Below are 24,757 nucleotides of genomic sequence, written 5' to 3' on the forward strand. Positions count from 1 at the left end.
TTAATCTGAGGAGACTAGGATTTGGGTTAGTCTTGCAACTACACTGAGTGGGTAGAGAGAGACCCGAGACTGGTCACAGCATATCCCCCTGAAAATGGCATAGTTTCTTTCCTGTTTATTCAAATTGGCTACTGATTTCTAAGGATCGATGGTATTTCATTCCAAGACCTTGTCAACTCAAGAATCTGTTTAGTCATATTGGTGCATTAAATAGAAACTGATGTGAGGCCAGGCTCCTCTATGTTTAGAGCATGGATAATGGTCCTGTGTAGTTACCTGTTGAATGGAAGATTTGAAATAATTGATCACAGCTGGATTGACTTCACTGCTTGCGTGTTACACACACTATGCAACACATAGGATTGCACTGCCTGATACCAGTTACCAAAATGAGGGTATAGCCGCAAGCTGTGACCAATTAAAGTTTAACAAAGCCAGCTCATCTGCTTAACTCTTCTCTTTGTAGGTCAGTGAATCTGATAGAGAATACAGACTCACACACTCCGCCATAGCTTTGTAGGACAGATTTTACACACACATTCGTAAGCCACAATGGCGTAGAATACAAATTGCAGAAGAATCACACACTCAAAAACAGACCGTGCTGAAGCTAATTTCTTGCAAACAACCATTGTAAAACCGAAGGAGAAAACAACTATATTTCTATCTTAACTCCCCACGAATTGTGTTTTTGGTTTGAGAAATGAGTGTAGCTTACTGTAAAGAGGCGGTGTAACATAATGACATATGTGAATGGGTCTTAGGCAACCACAGAGACAGAGCTGCAGAGATACAGGACAGAGTCACTTTGCAGAGAGGGTTGCGTTACCATTGGAGTGATGTATGACCCCAAGTCCCATCTGAGGGCTCATGTTACTTGGCTTATGCTGCACTACGGTGATAGCTTTCCGTATATGGAGTCAGGGGCTGCAGTAATGTATGGACCCCTAATGTTGCCAAAGCTCTGACTCAGCTCGCTGACTCGTGTCTCTTGCCCTGACCTCCGGCCTGTTAATTAGACATTTCAGACCTGCACTGCGTTACTGCATTCATTTTAAAAGAGGGACAAGTTTGTTTTCGGTCACCTTGTTTACAGTAGAATTGTTGGTGTTATGAATTTGCTGATACTTAAGCACAACTGAAGGACCTTGCTTGACTATTTCATTTCGATCCTACTGTGTACTTGTATTTGCTTGTGGCTCATGGAATGTGACGTTTTCCATAAGGTTTTACTTTCTGTGTTCTTTCTCCTTGTTTTTTTTTTTCACCTTGTAACTCTTTCATGTTTTTACTTGGTAAAATAACATGCAAGAATTGTACTTGTATTGTTCTTAAATTTGCTAAAGAGATGTCACGACACAATAAAGAAGAACTGATTTCTGTTCTGATAAACATGCTAACATTTACGCAGACTTAGCAAAGATGTAGTTCTGTCTCTTTTGTTCTCAAGACTTTGATCCTCATTTTGAATTGGAGGAGCCATTTTCTTCTGTGATGGATGGCTTTGTTTTCTGTGTGCTCCCCAGGTTACCTTCACAAAGAGGAAGTTTGGCTTGATGAAAAAGGCCTATGAGCTGAGCGTACTATGTGACTGTGAGATAGCCCTCATCATTTTCAACAGCTCTAACAAACTGTTCCAGTACGCTAGCACAGACATGGACAAAGTGTTGCTGAAATACACAGAGTACAACGAACCCCATGAGAGCAGAACCAACTCTGACATTGTAGAGGTGAGTGAGCTTGGTTTCACTTCTTTATGATTTATTACACAAAATCTGTGTTCACACTCATTAGATTGAGACTACAATAATTATTTTAGTCCCGGAATGAGACTATAAAATATACTTATCCTGCAAAAGCAGTGAGCCTGCTTTGTTGACACTGTAATAGTAGATACAAGAGTCAGGAACAAGTAACAGTTTCCTTTTAGACACCATGCAGATAGTGCACGGGAGGTCTGCGGTCCCTGATAAGTTAAACTTCTCTTGTGTTCATCAACTGACGTGGAAAACCTATCTCTGCACACGCATACGCACAGTCACTGCTGGCCAGCAATGCTGACCTTGTTTCCCATAGATATTATACCTTTAGGGCACAATAGTCTGGCTACTCCTCTGTACACAAGACTTGTGCGACTATTTCTGTAGCATTTTTCAGTGATCATACTGCGTTCCATACCGCTCTATAAAGCTCAACAAGCACTTGGGTTTCCTGGCAGCTCTGGCATGCCCAGTAACTAGCGGAAGAGTGAGCCACTTGTTATGCCAGCGAACAAAATTGTCAGCCAAAAGTGTAAAAGCCAGAGTAAATGAAAATGATTACAGATGCATCCTGTTCCAAACATCTTGCACTGGCACATGTGTGATTTCTAATCTTATTCAAGATCTGCTTTAAGGGCCGGTATCTTCATTCTGACTACATGAAAGCAACACACAATGTATGTTAATGCCTATTGATTAAATCAAACAGTCAGAATTGAATGATCCATTAATCCCTATCGCTATTATTTGAAATATACTTGGATTATAGAGGAAGACACTTTTTATTAGACTTTGGATACTGCATCCCTGTACTCGGTTGTTACTGCCACCTGCCCACTACACATACAGCATTTTTATTGCTACTGCACAATTAAGAGACTTTATGAGTTTAAGATGGGCGAGATAGGAAACAAAAAATCAAGAATCTTTGCTTTGAAAAGACTCACTTGGAGGAATTAGTGAAATTGCATGCAGCATAAAGGAGTCAGCTGTGGCCCATTATCTTTTATTCATGCTGCTTCTGCTTGTGAATTACCTGCTTGGCAGAGCTGCAGAGGAGTGTTCTGGCATCCTCATGCAGTCACTCCTCCACCAGGGGCCTTCAAAGCAGAGCAAGGGCTCTCCTGCATAAAAGATACATGCATGCATTCGTTACATAACAGTGACCACAGACTTGTTTTTGTCGTGACTCTGGAAGCTGTCTCATTTCAAAGAAGACTTGCTCCAGACCCTTCCTCTGAGTGTGGCGTTATGAACTACCTATCAGCTGGTTGACTCCTCAGGCTACAAAAGGATAGGAATCCCTGGTAAAATAAAAAGAAAGCTTCAGAATTTTTTTTTAAACGGATTATTTCTTCAACTGGTTCAGTCAAGCTTTTGGCTTGTGTTACAATCAGTGGCACAGGGAACTTGTAGAAGGAAGAAAGGATTCTAATAAATATAACATATATGTAAAGGTGGTGGCTTCCACAACACCCCAGCATCTACAACGGGCTACCTCAGGAGGCACAAACCAATGGATTTGCCGTGCCCCTCATTAACCCAAAATATCATAAAAAAAACTGTTGAGAGACCTCAGAGAAGCGGCGCATGCAAGACTAAATGAAAATCCCAGAGAGCTAAAAGCCTTTATCAGAATATTAAGTTAAAATTACAAACAAGAACTGAAAGACTTGGAGCTGAATCCAAAGTTTTTTCACAAGGTATTTTACTTGGCAAAGAGGATGTACTTACTAAACACTAATTAGATAGTGACCATGCAGGGTGCCCAAAAATGTGTAATTTTTTGTGTTCATTTTTCTATTTGAAACTGTATTAGATGGAAATAAAAGTATTACCTTGCTTAGAATATCAAAACGATACTTTTAGAGATCAGGTCATAATTTACTCACTGAGCGATTTACCACATTCTTTGCATGTGTTCCTCTGCTGTATATTTCTGTGAACCACATGGTGTTGCTGGAATGTACACTGAGCAAAATGTTTTAACCTGTGCTCCCGAGCTCATTTCCCATTCAGTGCTGCTGGCTGCTCTCAAGGAAGCTGCCACTCTGTACAGACGACAAAAGCAAGACACTGTTTCCTCAGCTCCCTCACTTAGCATCTTTGCAGAATACGCACAACTCCCATTTGCCTGCTTGGTATGTGCTCAAGCTTCAGAAATGGAGCAGGGCTGGAGTAGCCGACTCAGTGCGCTTCGCAGCATCGCCACACAATCGCAGTGAACTGTGGAAGCTATGATCTGATCATCTTTCAACAGAAATCCTAATCCGAACCGTCTGTATTTCTGATCTCTGCGCTACACCACAGCTAAACACTTCCTTGTAAACTCCACTGAGGAGTTGAAGCAGTTGTAATGATGGGAAGAATCCACCCCTCCCCCATTTATCCAGTGAAATGGGCTTCACATGAGGACACTTACACTGGACACTTATCTAAATTCTTAAATTGCGTTAAACCAATCTGGTCCACGCAAACAACCATGTTCTCATTTGTTCAGTTTGGGAGGCAAGATAAATCCTCTCCCACTTTTCATTGGTAAGCTCTTTCCATGTGAGAACCTAAATCAAAGGTCACATTCCTGCTCAGTAGTACCATCTGTAGATAAAGGCTGAGCTGTGCAGTGTGGGAGAACAGTCTCCATGTTTTCCACAGATGGATGCATGCCTTGGCCACAGTTTGATAACCCAGTGGAGGGCTGTGGACTTTGTCTCAAACTTGGCCCGCAGTCCAAAGCAGAGCAGTAGGCTCAGATTTTTCGCCGGTGTGTGGTGTGCGGGATGGTGCATGTCTGCATGTGTTAACCTTACCAACACCCCAGGTGACAGATGAGCTGTGGTGTACAATCTCTGAATGTGTGTCAAACCTTTTTATCCAAGACAAAATATTATCATTTTTATTCTTCTTTGGAAGCAAATGTGTTATTTGATATAGTTGTAAATGGGCATAGCATTCATAAAAGAAGGTTTTTTAGGCTTGTTTCTATTGTATTACTTATTGAATTCTGTTTATACCACAAATGAAAATGCTGCTGTAAGTCATTAGATTAATCTAATAATATTTAGTCTTACTCCTGTCTCTGCTTGGAGATAATGAGATTTTGCTCATGCTCCACGATAACCTTGCACTGTTCTCCTGCACACAGAAAGATCCCTGTTTATCCAGGAGAGACGTTGAAATGAGGTAGTAACTTCAGAGGCACCATTTGGCAGCTATCTGTCCTCTATTTGAGTAATTCAGCACAATTAAGGTACATTGTACGGGTTAAGATTAATCAGGTTTCCAGGCACATGGAATCAACATTAAGGCAACACTTAACTGTAATCCTATAAAATCAAGGTTGTGAATGGGCTGTAACCCAATTTTGGAATGCAATCTTTGTAAAATACCAAGGCCTTGTAAATAACCGACTGTGCTATATGCAAAGAACTGACATTTCACCACTCTCCTTTATGTGTTTACCCTGATGATTTGGGAGAGTAAACTCTCGGCGATCATTCATAGGGAAATTCTGCTTATCTCCCTCATAATAAAGAGGGGTTGGCCATTGTTGTGGTGACTTGAGAAAAACAGACATTTGCCTCTTCTTTTATGAAGGAGTGAGAGGAAATGAGCATCAGGTAATTTCCATCAGGTTTTATTTCACGGTCACTCTCAACTTTTGTTAGAAATGGAGGCGTATTAATAAGATATGTAAATGCTGACCATTACTGAATGTCAGGCCTTGTGTTGTCATCTGAATTGAGCCTTTTCACAAGTTCTTACCGTATTTTTTAAACAAGGGGAGTCCATCGATACATTAGATGAGACTCTGTGTTTCAGAAGTGTATTTCCAGTGGCACGAAACTCAAAGACAAATAAATGTTATCAGTTATGGAATGAATCTGTTATAAAGCTTGGGGCTGAATGGGCACCACGAGTTTCAGGCAGGAGATATTTATGTTCGTCAATCAAAGGCTGAGCAGTGATTAAGGCTCATTTCGAACTTAATGAATGCAAATTGGCACATCTGCTATGGTGGTCTAGCTGTCCAGACTCTTCAATTAGCATGATTGATCAATTATCCTCATGCCGGTGGCTCATTGGAAAAGGAGGCTGGGGAACGAGCTGAGAGTGGGTTGGGAGGGAGATGAAAGACCACCAAATGAAAAAAATGAGCAGAAAAATGCCCAAAACCTGCACTCTCTGAATCTGATTTATCTTTTTATTCATTTCATTTGATAAGTGGAATTTGAGACCTAATATTAGTTAGAACTGGAATTTAAACAGCTTTTTTTTTAAACTTTTTTTTCACAAAAACAAGCATTCTCAGGATGGCTGTTGGGGCTGATCAGAGATCAGAGTTTAGATTACAACTAAACAATTATGAGATGACTTAATTTTTTTTTTTGATTTTGGCCTCCTTGCCATCTTTGCTTGAACAAAAACATAGTTTGCATGTTAATTTATTCCATCCCTTCATCAGCAGAATTTCTGATTAAATATTTATGGGAGAAAAGAGCTGCAGCCTTGAAAATATGTAATAGATCAGTTCTCAGTCCCCTCTGAAGTCTGTCGAGGATATTGTGGTCTCTAGTTAATTTGTGTTGGTGAACAGTAAACACAAATCTTTGAATATTTAAAAAAAACACATGTTATGAGTGTAGTATTTTCAAAGATTCAGTGTTTGTGCAAACTATTGGGTGTTCTTTATAAAGTGAATGGATGTCCATATGTTAACAATGGCAAGATAGATGAAATAGTTCACTATTGTTCCTCAGTTTAAGCTGTAGTGTTGATATCTGCTGTTGTGTTAGACCAGTTAAAGCTGGTTGCTGCAGACAGTATGATGTTTTTGCGCCTTTGTTGCTGTTAAGTGCATTGATTACTATTTTCTGTCTTTGTCTATATATGCCGAAGAAACTGACATCGCTGTTGTCAGAAGCATAGCTGACATCACTTCCTTTCAAAACAGAGTGTTTTTCTCTGGAAACAGCCACCTCACTACCCACTTATGGTCTCACTTAATTGTTTAGATTTCCAAGGAGGAAGAATTTATACAAGGCTGGGTTTCAGATTCTTTGTCTTGATTTTTGAAAAACTGCATAAAGTCTGTTTGTGAAGTTCAAAACGTCCGTCATCGGAGTTTAGGATTGCTTTTCCTTCTTCCCTTGACGTTTGATCTGTGGCTGGGAATCGGCTTCACTGCTCAGGTTTCCACTGCTCGGTTTCTTCTTCAGTGATCAGTGAAGGCAGAGCTAAAATCCATAAGGTTTTGTAAATTGAGCATTTATGTGTTTCAGAAAAGCTCAAATAAGCCATTCACTAAGACAAATTAGCAGTAATATTTAGACATGGTCTTCACCCACTTCTTCTCACAGTCCATTTATTAAGTTAACTAAACAAGTATTTCAGTCAGCTCTGTAAGATTCAGTTTTTGGTTTGTGGTTTAAGTCTTCAGAAAAAACGGTTGGCGGAATTTTTTCTATCTTATTTATTTTTTTTAAACACAAGTGAGCTGCTAGAAAAGTCGACTATCGTGAATTAAACGTGTGTGTCTAAGGTAGATTACTTACTTACTGGCTGAATAGCTCGTTATTTCTATGGGATTTCTGTCATTATCTATAACTTCCTTGCGTGTCTACAAAGTCTTAAAACAGCAGAATTAAAAACACAATTCAGAAACAAATTCTATAGGTTGCACTTACAATTTATATGATGTAAGAATGAAAAGTTTTAAATTGAGACTTTTCTCTTTGACTGAGACAAATAAAAATAAAGTTTTTATGTTTCTCCTTTAGTGTGGTATTCAAAAGAGTTTATCAAAGCAATAGGTTAAATGACTTAAATCCAGGTCTCCATAAAGGTTAATATCCACCTCTAGGTCTTCACCAGCATCCTCCTACTTCGCTCTATCTCCCGGACTGTTGCACCGCAGAGCTCACAGCAGCAATGATGAGATATCCCCTTTAAGCTAAATCAAATGTCATTGCTGTTGACATAGATTTATTGGGTTGATGTTGATTTTCCAGGGCTTTTCAATATATATGAAAATTTCTGCCTGCTCATTTTTAATATTACAGAAGAAAACATGTGCACTTTTGGGCATCTATGATTTATTGGACCGGTATTAACATTTTTTTCATAAAATCCCATTTCTCCAAAAGTTGGGATGCTGTATAAAAAGTCAATAAAAACAAATTACAATTCAGCTTTATTCAATATATATGTGTATATATATATATATATATATATATATACGGTATATATATATGTATATATATAATTCCCATAGTGTAATTGGGAATAAAATTAAACCATCATGAGATTTAGAAAGTCTGAATAAATATCTGACTCGCAGCCTGCACTGAGACGTTGTTTGCAACTCTTCTGTCATCTGAAAAATCTGAATTGTAAATTTCCTTTTGAAATATTAGACACCACATTATCCTGGCTAAAAATAAGCAAGAACTGCCGGCTTGTTATTAGTGCATTGTTTAAAAGCGAGCATCTATGATTGCATGGAGATACATCAGTACACAGTATGTGTAACTTACACCATTAAAGATAACAAAGATTTTTTTCTTTTAGGGAAGATGTTGCTTATTTCAGCAACACAATGTAAGCCATATTACAGATGCATGGCTTTGAAATAAAATAGTCTGTGTGCTAAAGCCACCTGCCCGTAAATTAAGGATTAAAAACATTTAGCACATTAAAATGAAAAACTATGACACCTCCCCCCCAAAAAACATTGCTTGCATCAGATTCAAAATGAGAAATTATTTCTCAAGAAATTATGAAGTTTGGTAGAAGTTTTGTTGTCATAGTACTTTCCATGACCGTAAATATTAATTTTGGAACGTTTTATGTTTAATAATGGTCATTATAGTTCTACATCATGCTGTCCTGTGATAATGTCATAGATTGTCACTTAGTACCACATAATTGCAAAACCTATTAAACCGTAGCTCATAAGGATGTTCTTGAGGTCCTGTTACCTCCCCCTCATTTGGCCTAAAATCTTCTGGATGTATTCAGTTTTCTGGGTATCTGGAGAAGCCACTTGCGTTTCAGGGCGGGCTTTAGAGTTAAGTTATGTTACTTGTCAAAACAAACGCACCGCCTTTTCATACAGCACCAGTGTGTATTTTTAGACTCGTGCAGTAGGAAATGATGAAAATAGAAAATAAATGTTAGAGCGAAAACAGAAGAGAGAAGCTTTCTTTGACCACTGAAATACTGATTTTGTTAGTTACGGTCATAGTATTTAGCTCCACTAGTATGTGGCATGTAAGATTCTTGTATGTGAAGAACTACAAAATTATGGTATGTGGTGATGTAGATTTATTTAAGTATTTATTTCTCCAGCTACGGCTTGCAGCCTCACATCTTCACACTAATAGCTCTCATGAAATAGTTTGGTGAGAGTTCTCTATAAAGTGTTCCTTCTCCACAGCGAGCAGTACTAATGGTTCTGTTGCGAGCAACATGCTGAGTTTCAAAGTGTCCCTTTTTATAGGACAAGGACTTCTTTTCCTCTGGGCTTTTAGTGGGAAAAAAAAAGGGTCACCAGTCTTCTTTTGGAGTTCTCTGAGTGTAATGAAGCAATTTTAGTTATGCTCATCAGCTTTATTGCCATAGACTAATCTCTAACATCAGTGTCCTTTATTGTGGAGCTGTAGTTTAATTAGTTTGATCACTGGAAGTAAACTGACCATAACCAGCAGCGTCCCTGCTTTCTGTTTTCCCTGTTCTTTTTGAATTGCTAAGTAGCTTTACTCCATTGGCAAGCACTGTCATTTTGTCCATCGTGTACTGCGTCTCATTGTCTTATATGTCCCTACTCAGTGCATGCGTGTGCGTGTGTGTGTGTGATGCTTGTTACCAGGTTACTGCTAAGAGATTTTTGCTTTTGGCACATGTCCTGCTTCATTGACGTCAGAGCTTTTTTTCCTCCCTCTCAACTATGTTGCATATGTCTCATTTCAAACCATGGGTTTTAGACAGCTTACAGGAAAAAGAGACACAACAACAGAGACCAGAAGACGTGGTACCTTCATCTAAACATTATACTTTCAGTGACACTAATGAGCTAAGGCTCCGGAGTTTGAAATTAGAAATGCTTCATCTCAGAATCTGGACTTAAAAAATTAAAAATAAAAAATCACTTTTCTCACCACAGGGAACCAAATGTAAGAGTTGTAATTTAACCAGGAATGCATACTATCTTTCATCCAGACTACCTCTATTTTCAATGCCCGTTCAAAAGTTTCCTGGTTTTCTCATGTTTGCAAAATAGCAAACTGAGGGGGACCAGAACTACAATGGTAGTTGTTTAGTATGACGAGTAAAAAAACAACATAGAAAGAGAGGAAATATTTAGTGTGAACATAAGTCTTATATTGTACCTAGAGTCAAAGCATGTTCACTTGTCCTATTCTTTCTGAAGATACGATTGTTCTTAAAGTTAAAGCAGATAGGCAGTCGTTAGGGGTGTGTATATTCACCAGTGCAAAGTAGAACTTTAATTTAATCTCAAAGATTTAATTACATCTGCACACTGGCCCCTTGATTGAATAAAATGTACCATAAACTGGTTGATGGTGCGATTCTAGATTTAACAGTCGATTAACAAACTGAGATTTGTCTGCAGATTCACAGAGTAAGTGTGAAATTTCCACGCCAATTGTCAGAGTAAAACCTAAGATTGGGACCATAACACGCATGCGGACACAATGTGCAGCGTGAGCTGAGTCTGCTCACTATTTTATCAGCTGGCGAGTCCCCAACTATGAGATCGGCACGTACACCCACCGTTGATGTTGTTCGTTAGCCATTCAACAAGTGCAAGATGTCTGATGTACTTGTTAACTGTGGCACGGTTAAAACAATGCACCATCAAATCTAACATCAGATCTATTGAAATCCTTTAGATTTATTTTAAGAGAGAAGAAGCAACGGACAAAAAACCTCCGAGCATCGATTTATTGCAGCAGTGGTGCGACAGATCTGAACGCTCACCTGGTGAGACAGCATGATGAGTTTTGGGACGCTAGGAATGTTAGCACAGCACACAAGATGAATATAATAATAACGATAATGACTTTTTGCCACCCCAGCTTAGTCACAACATTGCCCTGTCAAAAGTAATTACAACACCTTTTGCCAGATTTATTAGTAAAGATATCTGATCGCACAGTGTAGTTGAAAGAAACAGCTTTGTTCACATAATGCTGAGAATAAGAGTCGTGATAAGATGCCAACTTGGCAAGATTACCCCAACAAATATTTGACTTTTATATCAAAGTGTAAAAGCAAAGTTGAACAGGTATATCAAATGTATATGTACTATGTTAGGAAGTACCAAGAATACTTGTAATTCCCAGGTCATTTTTTTTGTATAAAAATGTATCGTCCCTGAATCATATTATGCCCCATGTTTCTGGATTCGCATTAAATCATTTTATAAGGGAGAACTATGGCTTCTATGTCCTCTTTCGTTTGCCAAACATGAAAAACATGATTTAAGATTTTATATCTATCTTTACCTTGAAAGAGGTCCGTCTCTGTGCACAATCTGCTATATTTTGCATTAGCTTCATGAATTAACTGCTTTCTGAAACACAACATGATTCATTGTGTTGCATGACATGTAACAATGCATTATGTGCAACTTTTTAAACCACACACCTGGCATAGATTGTGCCATGAACCACATGAAATAGGTCATATGTTGACCTAATTTGGTTTTATCTAGCTACATAGGAGCAGTGGTAGTAGTTATGCTAAAGATCATTAGAACCACAAGCCATGTCCATCCTTTATGTTCAATGACCTTCCTGTGTGAGTGAAATGAGTCTTTGCCTTCGTGCACAACAGCTTGTGTGAGTTAGATCGTGCGACAACCAGCTTGCCCTTGTGCCACCCTCCTCCCACTGTTCAAGCTGTGCGGCCAACCCCTCCGGCCCAAAGGCGAGGACAGAGCTAAGCCTGCTGGTATAGGGGTGCAAAGAGGGGGTTTGCTGGCACTGTTCCATCTTCTTCTGACTGCCTGGCCTTACTGGGGGCAGAGAGGGAGGCTGCTGGGTCTCAGATTGATGAGGACAGGTCTGTGGTCGGGGTTTAGAGTGTTGCAGAACTGACGTCCTGCTGGCACATCCTGCCCTCTCATGCCGCACGCCCCCCAGCCCTCCGTACTCGCCTTATCGGAACTCCTAATTGTCCTCATGAATATTTTAGTGGCAAGCAGGAATGGGAGTTCAGGGTTGGGGGTATGGTTTCAATAGCCCTGACAGCTAATGATCCGCTCAATGATCAGAGAGAGAGGAAGACAGAGAAGCGGAGCAAAATGGTTAGGAAGTCTCAGTGATCTGCGTGCCATCGTTGTATGTACGTATACGTTTTTTAATGTGAAACATTCTGTGTTCTCACTCTATTTTATGACACTGGATTGCCTTCATTCTCAATTTGAAGTTGAATTGCTTCTTGTTAATAGATTTTTTTTTCGGACTGTGGCAGCTAATAGCTTTGTTAGTCAGTCACTCGCCACAGTTTCAGAACAGAAATCTCTAAAGAATCTGCTCGCTGCACAGCAAATATTCAGCACTGAGATAATTCAATAAGCTTAATTGAATTGGGAATCTTGTCCGTCAGATGCAGGTTATCATTTGCAGTTTACACTATGACATATAACAAGTAGGTCTCAAGTAAAAGGATCTAAGATGTCTGTAAGTTGTACATGGATGACTCACTTTAAGATGTATAGCCGTCTAACTTTGATGTCATTGTTCACTGTGATCATACATTGTCGAGGTGATGTTAGATGGGACTGAATCTCACTGTATATAGTGCAATGGCAAGAAAACGTTTTGGCTCCCAAACAAGATGAGTATAAACAAAAATGAAACATCCTTTTCAACAGCCAATTCAAGCTAAATGTAATATTTTATTTTAAAGAATTGTAGGAGCACCATTCATTCACCATTCAAAACCTTAAGATATTTGAGCTTAGAAAAGTTTCTTTTTACTTTGACTCCTCAGCCCTTGCCCAGAGATCCTCAACAATGGGCTCCTCTAATTCGCTTCCTCTGGAAGTTGAAATAATTGATATCCGCACAGCAAAAGTCTAAGATGATAGCCAAGCTTTTTTTTGGTAGCCATTTCAATGATTTGGAATGTAACAAAGAAATGGCAGTTTAATGTTTGAGGTCAAATTGAGAAAACGTTATACAGAGATACACCTGAAAAAAATATGACCTTCTCTGTAGAGGCATAAGAGAAAAACGTGTTCTGCGTCCTCACCGCAAAAGAGACGGTTAGACGTTTTGACATGAATATCTGAGCAGGCCGATTTTGTTATGGAAACATGTCCTGTCAACTTGTGATGTCAGATTTTAACTTCTTGACTGCAATGAGCAGAGGTGTGTCTGGAGAAAAGGGATGCAGAGTTCAGTATAAGAGCACATTTTTAACTGGTAAACAAGGGTTGGATCAGTCCTGTTCTTGGCACAGGAAACGTTTCACTGGTAGACACAAGAATTAATTATCACACTATCTGTAAATAATGAAGATGAAAAGATGATGGTCCCTAAAAGAGGGTAATGGTACTAAATACATCTCACAATCCCCAGTGGGCTACCTCAAAAGATACCAGCTGGAATTTTTTTCAACGAATGGGCAACAATCCCAAAAATCAAGAATTGAAAGACTTTGACTTTTCCAAAGTAGTGTTAGCAAGTACTAATGATGCCCAAACGTTTGCATTGAGCCATTATCCCATTTTTATTTTATGGAACTGTAAGAGATGAAAATAATATCTCATCTTTTAACTTCATGGCTTTTGGAAATGATTCCACCTTTAATTCACTAACCATTCAGTTGTTTCCCGCCATATATTGTTTTTTTCACAGCTGCAAGAGAAACCGTGGACATGCAATGCAGACAGTAAAACTGAGAGCTCGCCTCCTACTGCTGCTCTTCCTGTCCACTGAGTAACAACACAATGGAGTGTGCAAAAGGAAGGACATGAATCCAGTCTCATATCCTGATATCATTCCACTCTGTAATGTGTAATGGTCATGAGATTAAACAAGATATGTCTGGGAATTATAGTGGCCTCTATCTAATAGTCCCTTGCTCCCATCTCACAGTAGGTGGTGAAAAATGAGAGAGAAGTCTCCTACATTACAGTAACCAAGTGGTGGACCATGGCATACAGAGCACAGATGCCACACTAAAGAGGCCTTTTAGTCCCCTCAAGTGAAGACGACAGCACCACAGGGGAAAGGGAACATGATGGTGGTGAAAGTCTCTTAAGATGTTATGTAAGAGCAGAAATATTCCTTAGCAGATGAAAGCCTTCCTATCAGCCAGCTCTCCATGCTGATTTCCTAGTGCGTTCACACTCAAAGAAGCCCTTTGATAAGCACATTATACGGAACAGCTTGGACACAATAGTGATGTCATGAGGATTAGTACGCTACCTTGCTTGGTGCAGCGGCAGGCACAAGGGCTAATTCATAGCTCTGCAGAGGCAGAGGGCCCGAGGACCTGGCTTAAATGAGGTGAGGGGTGGCCGCTGCACAACAACCAGTTAAAATATAGCTCCTCTGTACTTAAGAGAGGACTGGAACAAACACTACATGGATTAAACATTCATGATGTACTCCACTTTATTACACTAAAAGCTGTTTTGCCATGGAGGGCCTGTATCAGAGCTGTGATGGAGCAGTCGTAGATCAGATGATGCTCCACCAATAGTGAAAGCTACTTTAAGTATAGCCCTTTGCTGTGATTCAGAGTCAGTGGGAGAGACTACAGAAAGAGCCTTCTCATGTCCTCATTTCTCCCCCTACAAATTTGAAGCTGAGCCTTTATACATAACCACTATCTTTCTTCTTTCACTCTGCCTTCTATTCATGTACAGTACCATACAGTACATGAATAAGTTAAATGCAGAAAGCTCTCTTGACACAAGAGAGCAGAAACATCAGAATGAAATGGTTTTCCAAGACTTACAGTGGTAGGGTAAATTGCTCTGGCCCATTTTACTGAAAGTACCACTCAAGAAAGAGGCGATGTAGGTGGTTTATGCAATGGTTTAGGTTTTATTTCTACCCTCATGCAATGTGAGTACAATACTGAAAAGTAGATCTAATGTTCAGACTTAAGCATAAATGTGTGTCGTGACACCATTTGACCCAAATTATTTGTCTCAACTATTCAGCATGTTGAATTGATTAAAAAAACACATTCTTCTTCTCCTTTATTTTATTTTATTTTATTATCTTATCTTTTTTTACCAGGCAAATCATTGAGAACAAATTCCTATTTACATTGATGTCCTGGTAATATTAATTTATCTTGATATCAAATGAAAATTGAATGCAAGGTTACCTTTCACTGCAGTGCAGCCTCCTTTTCTGTGTGTATACTGCAAACCTGAGGAGGCAATTACTCTGCTGAATGTTTCCCATGGTAACAACAAGGTTAATAACTAGGGCTCAGATAGAGATGACAGAGACGTGTTTTCTTCCAATAAGCTACCTTCAAGGCCTTCTGCATTGGAATATGTTTTTTTAAGTGAAGTTGAATCATCACATAAGCAAACCGACTGAAATTCATGCACTCATAGACAATGGTGGCCAGTAGGTTTTGTTCCCAGTTACTCAGAGATTTATCTTTATTTGAAGAGCCAAATTTCTGTTCATACAGGTTTGGACTGCTCTGAGAAAACAGCAGCTGGCCATGTTCCCACTCATCTTTGTGAGACTCTCAGGGCCTTGTGAATAGATTACCAAAGTTCCCTTGTCTGTAGTCTTTGTGGCCCTTTCCTGTGACCAACAGCCCATATCTTTCTTAGAAATGCTTCTCAAAGTCCCAGCCTCAGTTGCATTCACGCCAGGCCAACTATACTTTGCAAAGTACAAACCCCACAGCGTGATTCAATGTTTGAGAGACATTTTAAAGCTGCCTTCATAATGCAAAAAAAAACCCAACTTTTTCCTTTACCATTTAAGAACACTAGTGTTTGGAGCAGTGAGCAGCATTGACACGAAAGAACAGAGTTGATCTGGGGTCGGGTGGCTTTAGGGCTGCCCCCTGCTATGGTCATGGCTCTGCAGGGTGGTCTCTGATTGGCCAGCATGGGGAGCCAGGTCGTGGCAGGTGTTTGGATAGAGGTGCACCTGTTTGGCCATGTGCTTATTTAGTGAACCATTTACTGGAAGCTGTGGGAAGTGTCTGTGGGGCGCCCAAATCATGCCAAGTTATGTGAATAGAGAATTCACATAAGAAATAAAGAATTTCTTCCCTCCTCTCCCAGGCTTTTAATGTTATACTCATTTCAACACCAAAAAGATTATTAACCATTTAAACTTATTTGGGCAAACACAATACCTTTAATGCATCGTTTTGAAGAATATTTATATTGTATTGACTGATTTCGTGTATCGTAGAACAGAACTGAGTTCTGCCTGCCCTTGAGTGCTGCAATTTGGTTCCTGCTCACCCACAGTGCTGCTGCAGCCCCTCCCTAATTGGCTTGGGCCTATGGGTGGGACGTGCTGAAGGCTGGCCAGGCTTATTGTGAAAGTAGAACAGCCCAGCCCATCTCACACAGATCGACCAGTCCGACCAAGATATTCCCATAATGAGCAGGTTGGAGCTTAAATTTGCAGGTTGAGATGGGATCTTTGGCTCACTGGTGGAGAAAGTGCATAGCTTAACCCCAGTAAACACAGGCCTTTCAGGACCCTAACTAAAGAGGGTTCTTTCAGTAAACAGGAAATGAACCAGCAAGGCGTTTTCATAGAATGAGAAGAATGCCTCTACTCTGTACCACACCAAACAGTAATGCATCTGTGGTACAGCAATGGTCATTCATTATCTAGAGGACCTCTCTGTCTTGGTCTCCTCTGGGCATTGTGGACACTTATGTTTGAAGAGATGTGGGTGTTTTTCTGAACTTCCTTTTTCTATCTCAGCTGTCTACAGCAGCACAGTTCTGTCTGCACAATGCAGATTAACATTGTTTTTGTGCCTCAAAATACTCTTCACTCATGGGCTCGTAAATACACAGGAATGGAGTGAACGGTTAGGGATTTTTCACTAGAATTATACGGGAATCTCATAGAGCCATGGCATGGGTTTAAGGAAATGTAGCTTATACTGAGGTTGTGGTGAGCAGCGTTGGGTTAGCCACATTGTCTGCACAGACCTAAACGTACTGTCACATTGCTGTCAGAGGATGCAGCAGCTGTCGAAACAGTCTCCACCCCCACCCCTTTCTACTTGCCACACACACAACCATCAGACATTGCACATATGCACCGCACACTCTCACTATTTTCTGTTTCTATCAGTTACACAGACACACACACACACACACACACACACACACACAGGCACATTTTACACTTTGCTGGGTGATGAGGACCAGAAACAGAGAGTAGGGTCTCATTAGTGTGTGAAGGTTCCTCTTCTGGTTCCCACTCTGACCCCCACATCCACAGGAGTCAGTGACCTTCCTGTAGAGACGAGGCCTCCGAGGCAACCCACAGACAGGGCAGGGCGCTGCTGTGGACCTGCAGCAGCCCGATAGAGGAGACTTGAGAGCCACACATAAATCATGTTTTGATGTACAATTCTTTGATATCACAAGCTGTCACATGCTGTCAGCAAGTCTTGTTAACACAGCTATTCAGAGCTTTAATGAGGAGCAAAGAACAGCGTGTAAGAAAGTGAGCAAAGGGGCACAGTGTTGTGTTTATTTGTTTAGTTGTGCTACATGTTTCCCCCCCCACAAAGTCAGAATAGGCTCTTTATAACGCCACGACACACCACACTATGTACTTCTGAGCTCTCTCCTTTCATGATAATTGCACAATTTCATGCTCAAATAAGCATATTTAACCACATTCATGCATTAACTTTGATAAGATCCCACGAGTGACAACCATACAGAATTACAGACTGGATGTGCCATCATCCAGATGGATAGCTTATGATAACCGAAATGTAATGAAAAATGCAAACACACACACAGAGAAGGAAGAACAGACAGAGATGAAGATTTGGAAGGGCAATCATAAAGGAGGGAGAAAAAACTGAGAAGAGGAGAGGAATATATTTTGCTTTTCCTAAAACGAAGAGTGAAAGAATATGAAGCAAGATCTCGGTTTTTCCAGGTTTTAAAGTCTTGTGTTGAACTACAGTTTAACCCAGCATTGTTGTAGCATTTATTTTTGTTCTATTGCAAACAAAAAAGGACTTCTGCTAAAGCGCAGTACTGTACAGAAGTTTCAGATGAATTTCATACCTGTGGTTGAGTAACTTCACACAAAGTGTTTTGTCATTTAATGACCCATTTAATGCCTTTAAAACAGTAAAGATCAAGATCAAACTGGTATGTTGTTCGAAGCATCTTGGACAGAATGCTGTAGCTATTTTGTAAATTCAGTCTGTGTCTATGTTTATGTTTAATTCCAGGCTGACACAATAATGGTAATTGATCAGGTCTTTGTGATGATGTTACCCCATAAGCTGCAGGGCTTCTGTTCTTCATGAGTCTTGATGCAGAATGAATTTGGGTCAGATTAGATGCCTCCTTAGCATCAAAGGAGCCTAAAACTTTTGCACAGTATTGTAGGTGACAAGCAGCAATAACATAGCACCACGTCTTGTATACTATGTCTTTTCAATTGTGCAATTTCATTTCAGAAATTGAGAAACAAAGGCCATAATGACTGTGCTAGTCCTGATCCTGATGACTGTTTTGGGCACAGCCCCCTCATGGACGACCATTTCAGCAAACTAAGCGAAGACAGTGATTTAATGTACAAGCGCTGTGGTGTAAGTACTTCCTTTGTCCCCTGCTGTTTTGTGTTGATTCCTGTCTTTATGTTGATGTTCACTACAGGCGCTAAACAAGAAAGAACACAGAGGTTGTGATAGCCCGGACCCCGATGCCTCATATGTCCTCACTCCTCACACAGAAGAAAAGTATAAAAAAATTAATGAGGAGTTTGATAATATGATGAGAAATCATAAAATCGTAAGTACTGTAAATGCAATGTTCTTGCTTGGCTTTGTGGCACAAAGGATTTTCTCTCTTTTTTTTTTTTTTGGTTTTTAATTCATTTAACTTTTTCCTTTTTACGTTCCTCCTCCAGAATCTCTGTTAACTTTTTCCAGAACTACACTACCTAAAGATTAATGCCCCCCTTTCTACTGGGTGTGCATTTGTTTCTTATGTTTTGATGATTTGTTTTGCAGCTGATATTTTGACACACCCTGATAAGATCACATTTCATGAACAGGTGGAATGTTGCACGCTTCTGCTAGAAAGATTACATCCTATTATCATGGATATGGTTGTCATAAATTAAAGAGCAGTCACTATTTTAACACATAAGAACCCAGAGTAAATACTTTGCAACTATTTTGAATATTAATCATACAGAGCCACAGTGGTTCTTTTTTCCCGCCTTACCCAAACTTGATTTCCACCTTACTGCTAAAGAATAACCACATTGAATAATGTTTTCTTCCCCCTCAAATCCTTAATGATTTATCCCCTGCCTTTGAAATCTTTGTATGTGAGAAAACTATCCTTTCAAATGACATTTTTAAAAGACACAACATGATTTTTTTGCATCTTCCTTCTCCTTCATCCCACCCTTTCTAACCCTGGAAAATGTCACAGAGCTGTTGTGATCTTATCATGAGTGAGAATTTTAGAATTGTGCAAGAACATGTGCTCACTAAGCAGTTTTTGTTTTTTTCTATTTTCCTGACATGAAGAGCATCACTTTGCCATTAACAAACTAATGACAATGCCCAACTGGCTCACTGGATAATGCTATGATGAAATGCTCTCGCTGCCACCTGACGTTCTCACCTAACGCATTGCACAGTCAGCACTTTGGAGGCAGATGCAAATGTGTGGCGATTTTTTATTTTTTTTTGCCGCTGTGATTCTCCACTACCGTCGGTTTCGGTTGTGCTGCCAAACACATCGCAGTTTGGTGTTTTAAAGGGCAAAAATATGTCTGAAGTGCTGACTGCTGCAATGCCAATGTGATCACCTGTATGTATGCATGTCTTTTGAAAAGTTTTTGTTCTTTTTTTTGTATCTGTGTATTATCAAATGTGTATGTGTATCCTGTAATATACTGTAGGTCAGGATGTGGATACAGAACTTTGTTGAGGGATGTGAGATGAGATATATAAACATTATGTACATTTTTGTAAATGAGATTTTGTGTAAAGCATCTCTGAATTGCAGACAGGCAATAGTGTTCATAGTGTGCTCTGTTTGACAATTTTTGCAAATCTGTTGAATTATTAAAACTAACCCTCACGGGGAGCTCTCCGTTAATGATGCCATGACAACCGCCGACCCATCAGATTCATCAGACCTTGGATTTGGAGTGCGTTTTGTGTAAATATTTGTGTGTTTGTCTCTCTCTTCCAGCCCACAGCATTGCCTCAGCAGAGCTTCTCCATGCATGTGGCGGTGCCTGTATCCAATCCTAATGCCATGTACCAGGCAGGAGGGAATCTGGGCAGCCAGGCCCTGGCAGCAGCCACAGCCTCTCTGAGTGAGAGTGGGATGCTGTCCCCTCCGCAGGCCTCTCTGCACAGGAATGTTGGCTCCGGTGGAGGCTCCCAGAGGCCCACCAGTGCAGGCGGTGCAGGTTTGTGGACAAAAATCACAGACAATTTGTCAAAGTAGTGGATAGAGTGTTAATGGCGATTAACAATATTTATTATGGTGTTTTTGTTTTTTTGGATACAACCAATAGTTGCTCCAAGGTCAGGTCATTAATGCAGGATGATTAATGCAACTGTCATGTCTGTGTTAAATATGGAGCATAAACACTGGAAGGATGGGGAAAGACCAAACATGGTTCTTTCCAGTGCTAAAAAAAAACTTCTAACAATCTTAATTTCAGTTTGTGTCATAAATGAGATATGCTGTGTTAATTAGTGAGGTGTGGCCAGACAGATTTATGTCTAGCCACACAAGCTAGCTGTTGGCTAGGGCCTCGTTCACATGCAACCTCATGCACGCATGGAAATGGGTTTGGTTTAACTCTTCTAACGCTGTGCATCAAAGTATGCGGTTGCCTCTGTCGCAAAAAAGAGCTAGCAATCTTCCAAAATGGCGTTGGATGTAAAGGACCAAATGGCAACTCATGTCACACCAACACCCTTTATCTTGTGTTTGTGTGATATATTTCTTCACACCCTTAGCGTGCTCATCATCACACCTTTTACAGTATCAGCATTGTGGAGAAATGATGTCAGATGCACTAGTACTTGTATGACTTGTCTGACTCAGATTCAGCTGCATTTCATATAATGGAAGTACATGCTGCAAGGTGTGAAATACCTCATTCAAATCTAACCTCATATCAAGTCTGGTTGGCACCTACCCATACACAGGGGGTTTACTAAATGATTGTTCTTCAGAATAACCTCTGTTTCTTGATTATTCACCACAAAGTCTCTTGTTTTTCTTCTTCTCTTGTTTTTTTGGGTTGGATTTCATGTCAGATCATCATGAAAACATGTTTAGATTGAGTTCTTTGATTAAAGTGTACCTCAAACAAAACATCCACTTGCTAAACTGTTCAGAATCTCAATGCCCGCTTTCCCTGAGCATGAAAAACCGCATGCTGAAGGTGCATCCTCATTGTGGAATCCTGCGTTCACCAGCTCCATTACTCAAAGCATGCTGAAAACAAGCAACATGCAGATATTGCTCTCTTTAATCATATATTTTAAAATGTTCCCACCATGAGGACACTGGTGGAGACATCCCACCCTTTGGTGTACTGTGAAGATAGATCTGCTTGACATTTTCACGTCTGGCCTGGCATCTCCATCACACTCCGCTAGCATGCAGAAGGATGCAGATGGTTAATCATATCAGTCTGTGCATCTCATTAGGTGGCATGCTGGATACCACAGACCTTTCAGTGCCAAGTGGTGCAGGCCCCAGCCCAGCGGGTAAGTCTTCCCGGGGAGAGAATCATTAGCTGTCTGTAGCTCTGCCCAATAGGCCTCCTGCATAGCACACGAGCTGGATAGTTGCGTATCTATTTGTGATTGCTTTAAGACCATTTTCACTATCACTGACTGATAATGCACAAGCTTGACAGTTGTCTTCTCAACAGGGGGAAATTTATGAAAGTCCTGCTAAATGCATTTTTAAGAGATGGGAAATGGCTCAACAGCACTCACACGGTCAGTATGGTTTTTATACCAAGTAGGTCAGTAGTTTACCCGCTGATATCAGCAGGTAAATAAACACAGTACTTCCTTTAAAATTGTCACCTCCATGAAGTTATCCCCCTTCATATTTCCTTCCCTCAATTGACAGGTGCATCTGTTTTCCCCCACCACTCCAGCAGCCCTTATAAGGCTTGAGAGGGTCGGTAAGATGCCTAGACCAGCATAACCCTGTAGGTATTCAGGCCATGTCATCCCACTAAGTCCTCAGTACACAATGACCGGACAGGCTGTCATGGCTGAAATGTGCTGTGTGAGTCGTGGAGGCAGGTGGAGTTTAACTCTTTCCTTGTCACTCAGTATGTTGTCCTCCATACATTATTTCTTTCTTACAAAATAGTAAGACATTCAACGATTATATTAACTATTCAAAATGAATATATGAAGATTAAAGTCATATTTGATTAGACATTGGTAAAAACGTTTAAAGTCCACCTATGGCTAGTTTAAAGAGAGTGTGGGGCTCGTTTTAGGCTTGGCTGTGGTGCTGGATCGAGGCAGAGTCCCTGCCAGGGGGTGTCAGCATTTGGCAGATTGTGAGCATGCTGCAGCTGTTGTTTGTACCAAGTGTGCAGAAGAGCAGAGACTTCAAGGAGGACTAACCTCTCCGGCCCTCATGTCAGATGACCATTCCTGACATAGTTATGATTTTTCACAAGTCGCAGCTATGACCACAGCAGAGGGATTTCAAAAAGGCCAGATGTAAGATGCCTCGTCTCCAGTTCAACAGTGTCACCATTGACAGAAGAATATGTGCATTTAAAAGTGGTGGGAGAAACTTTATTTTCCACACTATTGCTCGTTCTGTGATAGCTGCTTTAATTGCAGGATCTGGTTTGTTTATGAGGTGTTTGTTTACATTTTCTCCCTTATAAGTGCACATATGTGAGCACTATTGGCAACCTTTGCTGGCAAAGAAGTTTGTGTTGTTTTCTTTGCAATAACCCATCTGTTGTTCCCGTCTCTGGTTGAGATAATGGGCCAGGAGCTAATACACATAATACAGAAATATCTTTTAAACTACAGTGTACTTTGTACCTTCAAGTTTGTAGTTCAACAATACATCCTTTCTCTCAAAAGCTCTTAACTATTACACCTTTGCATGTTCTGGTCCTTGACTGGTGAGAAAGTTGTGACGAAAAGGGAGGATTTAAGTGAGCGCTTTCAGTTATGCAAAATGGCTGCATGCTACATACATCCCTTCGAACATATTCACAAAGCATGTTTGCATGTTTAGAATCAGCTAATAGAATTAGTGCAGTGTGATGCATTTTTCATTTTAGAAAAATTCTTTTCTTTCATCGCAGTTTGATTCACTCGCATTGTTTCTTCTAAGTGATACAGTCATTTTCTCTTTTGCTTGAACCTAACACATGTGGGATGTTGGGCACAATAAGTCACTGTATTTTCTTTCCCTGAACTTAAAATGAAAACTGAATGTTTCAGTCGTAAACCCAAGGACTAATGGAATGCCCCTCTCCAGACCGTGTTAATAATTCAGGGCAATGAACAGAAACCAAACAGCTTTCAACAGGTTTCAGTCACAGAGGATTTACAGGCACAGCCAATCTGTGAGAGAAGCCTGAGTAAAAAGCGAGGGCATCCTTAGCCAAGCCAGGTGAAATGTCCCTACTGGAAGTCTTACCTTTTATGGTATTTCCTTTATAGTATATGTATTTGTTCAGATATGTGTCGCCTGCCTGACATTCCTTTTAAAAGGACTGTTTATTCTGTCATCATTAGACATCTTCAGTCATTCATAATCAGAGGCGCATTCCACAGATAAGTGAGTCAAGTGGGTTAACCCAAATCTAAATTAGTCAGAAAACATACTTTGCCCTGACTTTGCCCTGTGATGAAAAAATAGATGGCTGAGTTATACATTGTCTTTAGCTCAGTATCTTTATATAGGCTGTATATATGAGAAGTAACCGGAATGTTAATAAATATTGTAACTATATTCCGGTAAAATGACGATTAGAACAACAACAGTTTTATGCATGCTGTTATCTGGTGGAACAAGACTTATTACCCATGCTGTGGAGATGCATAATAGGTACGGCAATCAAGCGCAATAATAAAAAGGCCTGTGTGGATAATTTCCCTGCTACCAAAACAGTTTAAACTCATCAGGCACACACAGGACCTCACATGACCTGAGCAATTGTACCTGAGTAGCTTTTGCACTGTGGTTCCCAGTAGAACATTGTATTGTAAAAACATGATCTCTGTTATTCACCTCACCTTTACAAATGGTTTTGATTCTGTGGCTGATTGGTTTATTCGTTTTGGAATAATTGTACGTTCATTGTTATAAATAAGCTGTAATAAGCTAGAGAATATTAGGATGAGTGTTAACCTTCTCTAGCTTCTCTAGATCTTAGTACGAGTCGGTAAAAAACGTTCAGGTCAATCTGACCACAAACATGAGGTATTTTCTTTTTTTCTTTGTGATTTTGAGTAAAACATTGAGCATCGAAAAAAAATGAACTGATATAACTTATCTCACATACTGTATTGAGCGTTTCCAGTATGAGTAATATTTGTTACAAATGACAGCAACAATGTGGGACATTTGTGGCTCAGAGGGTGGAAAAGGTCACCCGGTAATGACAGGGATGGCGGTTCTGTCCTGTAAGTCAAAGTGTCTGTCGTGAAAACCGTGGCTTGTTTGTCCTCTCCCTCATCTTGTTTTTCTTTACAACAGCTTTATGTTT

General features: G+C 40.1%; 1 protein-coding gene across 8 annotated transcripts in view; it reads left to right on the forward strand.

The window, feature by feature from the left end:
* Window positions 1-24,757, forward strand: part of mef2aa (myocyte enhancer factor 2aa) — a 59,445-nt gene that overhangs the window by 25,745 nt on the left and 8,943 nt on the right. For 6 of the 8 annotated variants that reach the window (XM_075469800.1, XM_075469807.1, XM_075469802.1 and 3 more), the window contains 3 exons: window positions 1,527-1,730; window positions 18,661-18,795; window positions 20,218-20,440. In XM_075469800.1, coding sequence (XP_075325915.1) covers window positions 1,527-1,730; window positions 18,661-18,795; window positions 20,218-20,440 — 562 coding nt within the window. Of the gene's footprint in view, window positions 1-1,526; window positions 1,731-18,461; window positions 18,594-18,660; window positions 18,796-20,217; window positions 20,441-24,757 lie in introns of all 8 variants that reach the window. The other 2 variants (XM_075469806.1, XM_075469808.1) reach the window with 1 other exon arrangement.

Source organism: Odontesthes bonariensis, chromosome 7, assembly GCF_027942865.1.
Source record: "Odontesthes bonariensis isolate fOdoBon6 chromosome 7, fOdoBon6.hap1, whole genome shotgun sequence".
NCBI lineage: Eukaryota > Metazoa > Chordata > Actinopteri > Atheriniformes > Atherinopsidae > Odontesthes > Odontesthes bonariensis.